Consider the following 8,152-nt stretch of genomic DNA (forward strand, 5'->3'; position numbering starts at 1 on the left):
CACGTTTAGAAATGAGATTAACAATAATAAACGGAATCTGGATTATCAGTTGTGACACAGTATTTAATGTCTTATATAATAGAATGTAGGATATGTATTATATATAAACAGAGTGTTTGGCAGCAGATGACATGTATAACGAATTGAATAACCCCCGCTGCCCGTCAGAATGTTCAGGCTGATCCGCAGCTATCTCCAGCATCGGACCTTCTCCATCAGCGTTGCCAGCTCCAAGTCCACTTCACGACCAGTCTCATCTGGTGTTGCCACAGGGATCAGTGCTCGGCCCGATCCTGTACCTGTGGTACACAAACGACTTTCCTGGAGAGTCCAGCTGTCGCTCTACGCTGATGCCGCTCTCCTCACGGCCACCTCCGCCAACCTAAGGATGGCCGGTGTCTACATGCAGCGGCAGCTGAATCTACTGGAGCACTGGCTGCAGAGATGGAGGATAAAAGTCAACGCTGACAAGTGTGAGGCCACCAACTTCACTAGAAGTCCGAGGCAAGCGGACAGCCGACATCTGTCTCTCAACAGTGACAACATCCCTTGGAGGACAACTGTCAAGTACCTGGGGGTACTCCTGGACAGAAGACTTACACTGACTCCCCACGTGACAACATTGTGCAGCCTAGCGAGGAAGGGCTTTGCCAGCATCGGCCCCCTGCTCTACTCCACGAAGCTTCCGATCAAGACAAAGGTCCTGCTCTACACGGCCCTGGTGCGACCGGTGATCACCTACGCGGCTCCTGCATGGTACCATCTCACCTGCAAAGACTGCCAGAAAACAGCTGCTCGCAGTCCAGAGCAGCTGTCTTCGGAGAGCCGCTGAGTCGCCCTGGTTCATCAGGAATTCCGTCGTCAGAGCATCATCCACCATTCCTACCATCAGGACCTTTGTGGATGGCCTAACAAGCTGCAACAGGCCTAACAAGATAAGAAGCTGCGGAGTCCTCGCCCTGGGAGCACATCCGACTACTACGGGCCCAGGAGGTCCCCCCGTCTACGTCCTCCAATGGATGACTAAACTTCACTACACTGACTACACTATTACTCTACTGAACTGACAGGTAGCAATAGCTACTAGGGCTCTGACCCGTACTGACGTAAGGCAAGTGCCTACCGGCAGACGCCTTAACAGAAGTGGGGGATCCACCCCACCCCACAGTCACAACCTGCCTGCCTGCCGAAAACTCTCATTTAGCTAGACAAGCTGACGTTATGGCACGTACCAAGCAGACCGCTCGTAAGTCCACCGGAGGCAAGGCGCCCAGGAAGCAGTTGGCCACAAAGGCCGCCCGTAAGAGCGCGCCGGCCACAGGAGGCGTCAAGAAGCCTCACCTTTACAGGCCCGGCACCGTCGCCCTGCGTGAGATCAGGCGTTACCAGAAGAGCACCGAACTGCTGATCCGCAAGTTACCGTTCCAGCGTCTCGTCCGCGAGATCGCCCAGGACTTTAAGACCGACCTGCGTTTCCAGAGCTCCGCCGTCATGGCACTGCAGGAGGCCAGCGAGGCTTACCTGGCAGGACTCTTCGAAGACACCAACTTGTGCGCCATCCACGCCAAGAGAGTCACCATCATGCCCAAGGACATCCAGCTGGCGCGCCGCATCCGCGGAGAACGAGCCTAAGTCACAAGCGTGCACTGCCGTTCTCGTTTGCCTAAAATAAAACGTATTTGTTTGTTCACAACAAAGGCTTTCTGGATTTTAGCTTAGCACGCCTGTGTTGAATATGTTCCTTGTCAATGTATGTAACTTACGTGCTGTCCGTTCTTAGGGATAGAGGACGTAGATCTGCGAAGATAGCGTGTCGAGTTTGTTTCGAGGACTTCCAGACAACCATCCACTTCTTGACAGAGCCTCAGAGCAATTTTGCACAACTCTAGATTAGTTCGTGTAACGACTAGAAACCGCCTAAAACCTGGCGATTTCTTCATTTAATTATACTCTAAAATATTCAAAATGGCTGACCAGTGCAGCTTTTTCTCCTAAACTCTGTAGCGCTTAAACAAGAGGTCGGACCTCAAAACCAACCGCAGAATCGAAAGACAGAATTTAATTTTCTACAAGCGGTCTACAAGTACCAGTCCACTTTTTTTCGTATCTCTTGCGGTTACGTCCCAAAACGGCTACAAAGTAAAAAGTGTTCGTTAAGTCTGGAAAATCGAGAAAGTTAACTCCCTGGCATAAACTAATCTTGGACCTAACTTATCACCAAATTATTCTTCAAGCCAAATTTTGGTAACACGTCACTTAAGGGGCCTGGAGGCATCGTAGCATAGACGTAAAAAAGTAGCAAATTCTTAAAAGAGCTAAACGGCGCAGTCTTTTCTCCCAAGCTCAAGCATTTATATAATATTGATAAAACAAAATTCAGAGGAAAATTAAAATATAAGCGCTGAACTCATCACTTCAAATTGCAGCCCGTTCTTTGTGATGGTGGTGGGGGAACCTACCTCTTGCCATCCCCACTACTGTGACCGGGGATGACTGCATGCTACCTGAGGCGGTTGGACACAGACCCCGTCAGTTGCCCGTTTGTCAGTATCCAGGTTGACAGTGTTTGAGTAGCGTTCTTGTTTTCAAGAAAGTGTACACTTTTTAAAGATATCTTGTTATTTGAAGACTGTAGTTTACACAGTGTTTTTATAGAATTATAAGGCAGTGTTTATATCCAGAGGAATTTAGAGACTCGTTGTGACTTTGAGGGGGAAACTTCCATACCCGCTGACCTGTAGGATCATAGAAATTTTTCTAGTTCTGAACATCTTCAACAAATAGTAAGTACTATTTACTTTACTTTTCTGAGTTTTAATTGCCAAGACAAACATTGCATCAGTATTTTATGTGAAGTTTGACTTAAAAAGTCATATTTACAAGATCACTAATTTTAAGGTATTTTTACAGAATCATGGGCCGACGCAAGAGTAACAGAAAGCCTCCTCCAAAAAGAAAGGCGGTTGAGCCCTTGCCAGTGGAGTTCAACTGCCCATTCTGCAATCACGAGGGATCGTGTGATGTGACGATGTAAGTGTTGCCATTAGTTTGTTGCTCTATATGATATTGTACTCTAGTTAGTATTTGGCGCGTGCAAGATATTTAAAGTATATACGATCCTTTTCCAATATTTTTGCATGTAACTGAACATGTGGCTGGCATTTCTCAAACAAACATACATACGAGTAGAAATCCAGTGAATCACATTCTTAGTTATGTCACCATAAAGCAAAATTAAGCGTACTAGATTATCTATATAGAAACAATAAAAATAGATGTCAATAACTTTCTCTAATTATCATTTCTATTTTATTAGAAAAAAGACGACCAGTTCCAAAACGCAATGGATTCTCGTTTGCCTAAAATAAAACGTATTTGTTTGTTCACAACAAAGGCTTTCTGGATTTTAGCTTAGCACGCCTGTGTTGAATATGTTCCTTGTCAATGTATGTAACTTACGTGCTGTCCGTTCTTAGGGATAGAGGACGTAGATATGCGAAGATAGCGTGTCGAGTTTGTTTCGAGGACTTCCAGACAACCATCCACTTCTTGACAGAGCCTATTGATGTCTACAATGATTGGATAGACGCGTGTGAGACTGCCAACTGAATCCCCACTGCGTATGCATTGCGGTAAGAGACCTAAATTAAATTAGATATAGATAATATTATGGCAATTATAATTTCTGTGAAATCAACCGTATATTTATTTTGGAACCGTTAAAAAACAGAGAAATAGACTTTTACAGCTGAAAATGATATGCAGTTTAATTTAAAATGTTGAATTAGTGTATGCTTACACTATTATTTGAATATAGTATATGTGGTTAGAACTGTTTTGGGCCCAACTAAAACATAATATCTTACTAAAGTGCCGTAACGCACAATATAACAACATGCAACAGTTGTAAAACATGTAGATATAACGAGACTAACAGTTTTTGGCTTTTGTTTTAGGTTCTGGTTTGTAACTGAAGAATGAAAATTATCAATAAGGGCAGTTTTGTATCTTTTTTATTAATAAAATATTGCATGTATTGTATAGTTATGGCTTGATACGGATAAAAATTGTATTCACATTTATATTGCATAGATTAATTTGTAAATATATTTTATGTTATACGCATGTGTTTGTATGAAATTTTATTTTGTATCTACCTTATTCCGTTTAAATATTTGAAACATAAATTTACAACGATTTTCTTAATTGAGATATTGTAGAAGCTCCCTTATAAACCAATCCTTAAATGTAAGCATCCAGCAGAAACCATTGGAGAAGAAGCAGGAAATTCCCGTAGAGGAGCAATATTTTCGGAATCCCACTAATTGTACAACTGTCTTCGCCGTGACACCCTGCCGGCAGGCAATAAGTCAATAATGTTTTTTGCGGCTTATAATACAAGGGACGGCGCTAACTAGCGAGTCCAAGAACTGTCAAACAGTTGATCCTCAAGGGTATCCGTGAAGGAGGTGTCCATTGTCCACCCCAGACATTGCGGTACCACGGTCGACGCGACGGTCGCATGACTACCTGACGCCATCCACCTTAAATTTTGCTCTACATCTTTACCAAAGACATTTCGGTTTAGCGAAATACCACCTCTCTTGAATAACTTTTATTCACCACTGTTCAGTTTATAATAAGGTCCAGATAAGTGGCATTAGCTGAATAATATGAGCGTATAATTTTTTAATGCAACGGCTATGTATTACATAAATGGAAAATTCTATATCAAAACTTGAACAATATAATTCAATATTAATATTTCAAAGAGTTAAAGGACTGTATCTAAAATAATAATTTTTGTCATATCTTACAAGGGTTAGAGTCTACTGTTTGTAATATTAATTGAAAAAAGCAATGTAAAAATCCACCGATACAATGTTTTTTAAGTATATTTGTGTGGAATTAATTGTGACCTTTTAAGTGCTGAATATTAGGATATTTACAGTGTTTTTTTAATATGAGTGTAAATTTTTATACCGAATTCTACGAACACAAAAGCAATAGGAGAGATGATACCTTTATTATTTACAAAAATAGGACTTGAAAATATTGAATTGGTTTTTTATTTATCCGCAACAAACTTAACCACGTGTGAAAACTCCTAGTAAACTGTTATTTAAAGACTGCAATAAAACCGGCAATCTTTAATTTTTAGTGGTAAAACACTATTTCAGTACCAAATAGCACGGTGAGTCGGAAACCATAATGCGAGATGTTTTTCGAGAGTAATTTCAAGCAATTAGATATACGAGTACTATATTAATTAAAAGGTCTTTTAAAATTGTATTTATTTCCGTCCCAAAACGGACGTAAAATGGTAATACAAGTTGTAGTGGTCTATTTCGTAATTTAGCATTTTTAAACCTTTGCAGGCCTTTCTTCTGAGCCCGATAGCCGGCAAACCGTTCCCCAAATCGGGAATTGGCTGAGCGTTAGCGAAGTGTCAATACTAGATAGATACAGAGTGTTTTTGAATGACTTACTTAAATTATACAAAGTAAGGCTAACTTCCTGGTACACTAGACACTTGAAATTTTGCACAACTCTAGATTAGTTCGTGTAACGACTAGAAACCGCCTAAAACCTGGCGATTTCTTCATTTAATATACTCTAAAATATTCAAAATGGCTGACCAGTGCAGCTTTTTCTCCTAAGCTCTGTAGCGCTTAAACAAGAGGTCGGACCTCAAAACCAACCGCAGAATCGAAAGACAGAATTTAATTTTCTACAAGTAAGTACCAGTCACTTTTTTTCGTATCTCTTGCGGTTACGTCCCAAAACGGCTTCAAAGTAAAAAGTGTTCGTTAAGTCTGGAAAATCGAGAAAGTTAACTCCCTGGCATAAACTAATCTTGGACCTAACTTATCACCAAATTATTCTTCAAGCCAAATTTTGGTAACACGTCACTTAAGGGGCCTGGAGGCATCGTAGCATAGACGTAAAAAAGTAGCAAATTCTTAAAAGAGCTAAACGGCGCAGTCTTTTCTCCCAAGCTCAAGCATTTATATAATATTGATAAAAAAAAAAATCAGAGGAAAATTAAAATATAAGCGCTGAACTCATCACTTCAAATTGCAGCCCGTTCTTTGTGATGGTGGTGGGGGAACCTACCTCTTGCCATCCCCACTACTGTGACCGGGGATGACTGCATGCTACCTGAGGCGGTTGGACACAGACCCCGTCAGTTGCCCGTTTGTCAGTATCCAGGTGACAGTGTTTGAGTAGCGTTCTTGTTTTCAAGAAAGTGTACACTTTAAAGATATCTTGTTATTTGAAGACTGTAGTTTACACAGTGTTTTTATAGAATTATAAGGCAGTGTTTATATCCAGAGGAATTTAGAGACTCGTTGTGACTTTGAGGGGGAAACTTCCATACCCGCTGACCTGTAGGATCATAGAAATTTTTTCTAGTTCTGAACATCTTCAACAAATAGTAAGTACTATTTACTTTACTTTACTGAGTTTTAATTGCCAAGACAAACATTGCATGAGTATTTTATGTGAAGTTTGACTTAAAAAGCCATATTTACAAGATCACTAATTTTAAGGTATTTTTTACAGAATCATGGGCCGACGCAAGAGTAACAGAAAGCCTCCTCCAAAAAGAAAGGCGGTTGAGCCCTTGCCAGTAGAGTTCAAACTGCCCATTCTGCAATCACGAGGGATCGTGTGATGTGACGATGTAAGTGTTGCCATTAGTTTTGTTGCTCTATATGATATTGTACTCTAGTTAGTATTTGGCGCGTGCAAGATATTTAAAGTATATACGATCCTTTTCCAATATTTTGCATGTAACTGAACATGTGGCTGGCATTTCTCAAACAAACATACATACGAGTAGAAATCCAGTGAATCACATTCTTAGTTATGTCACCATAAAGCAAAATTAAGCGTACTAGATTATCTATATAGAAACAATAAAAATAGATGTCAATAACTTTCCTCTAATTATCATTTCTATTTTATTAGAAAAAAGACGACCAGTTCCAAAACGCAATGGATTCTCGTTTGCCTGAAATAAAACGTATTTGTTTGTTCACAACAAAGGCTTTCTGGATTTTAGCTTAGCACGCCTGTGTTGAATATGTTCCTTGTCAATGTATGTAACTTACGTGCTGTCCGTTTCTTAGGGATAGAGGACGTAGATCTGAGAAGATAGCGTGTCGAGTTTGTTTCGAGGACTTCCAGACAACCATCCACTTCTTGACAGAGCCTATTGATGTCTACAATGATTGGATAGAGCGTGTGAGACTGCCAACTGAATCCCCACTGCGTATGCATTGCGGTAAGAGACCTAAATTAAATTAGATATATATATAATATTATGGCAATTATAATTTCTGTGAAATCAACCGTATATTTATTTTGGAACCGTAAAAACAGAGAAATAGACTTTTACAGCTGAAAATGATATGCAGTTTAATTTGGTTAAAACTGTTTAAACTGTTTAATTAAGTTTAAATTGGGTCTTTGGATTAGTAGTTTTGAATCTAACGTATTTTACTAAGTGCAAGTTATTTTACTGTTTTATACTTTGTTATTGGTGCTCCAGGTGTATTTAGACTATATTTATATCATCAATTGAACCAGAGTGAGTGCATCTACCTATTAGTTCTTAAATTCTATTGTTTAATCTTTGCATAATTTAATTAATTTTTCAACCCTATTTCACTTACCGTTGAGAGTGCAAACGGTCTCCAGCTGTCATCATCACTCAGCAAGTCATAGACACTAAAATTCAATCAACTGAATCCCAAGAACCTGGCATGTTATTTATGCATGTAGCCTGTATATTCTAATTCGCTTCGCTTAGTATGGTTGTTTGACGAGTGTATTATCTCGTTCCTTGTTGCTTTATAACATAGTTCGTCAGTCAACGTGACAAATATCAACTTACTTTTCCATTTATGATACATAATTTACTCATGTTTTGAAATTATTGCTTTAGTGTTGCCAGTCATTATTTCAACATTATTCAATTTTAGGTGATATAAAAAGCACACTTTCAGTGGTGAACTGAGTAGCTACTGATTTGTGAGCTATTTGCTTTCTCGTTGTTGCATTTCACAAAGTATAGTTTTGAGATATAAAATACAGTACATTCTTTTATATTATGTCTACTTCCTGTCCTGTTTGCGTAAAAGAA

At 39.8% G+C, this 8,152-nt stretch overlaps 2 protein-coding genes across 2 annotated transcripts; both read left to right on the plus strand.

Moving 5' to 3' along the window:
* Positions 1-1,221: 1,221 nt before the first annotated feature.
* LOC124372839 (histone H3-like) lies at positions 1,222-1,632 on the plus strand. Its single transcript, XM_046831242.1, has one exon. It carries the CDS (start codon positions 1,222-1,224, stop codon positions 1,630-1,632), a length of 411 nt encoding a protein of 136 aa, XP_046687198.1.
* A 984-nt stretch (positions 1,633-2,616) lies between these two features.
* Positions 2,617-4,356, plus strand: LOC124372835 (transcription elongation factor 1 homolog). The gene is made up of 3 exons (XM_046831239.1): positions 2,617-3,030; positions 3,477-3,632; positions 3,957-4,356. The coding sequence occupies exons 1-2, from the start codon at positions 2,915-2,917 to the stop codon at positions 3,607-3,609; spliced, it is 249 nt and encodes an 82-aa protein (XP_046687195.1). The 5' UTR covers positions 2,617-2,914; the 3' UTR covers positions 3,610-3,632; positions 3,957-4,356.
* The last annotated feature ends 3,796 nt before the right edge of the window (positions 4,357-8,152 follow it).

This window comes from Homalodisca vitripennis, unplaced genomic scaffold (assembly GCF_021130785.1).
Source record: "Homalodisca vitripennis isolate AUS2020 unplaced genomic scaffold, UT_GWSS_2.1 ScUCBcl_4150;HRSCAF=10156, whole genome shotgun sequence".
Lineage (NCBI taxonomy): Eukaryota > Metazoa > Arthropoda > Insecta > Hemiptera > Cicadellidae > Homalodisca > Homalodisca vitripennis.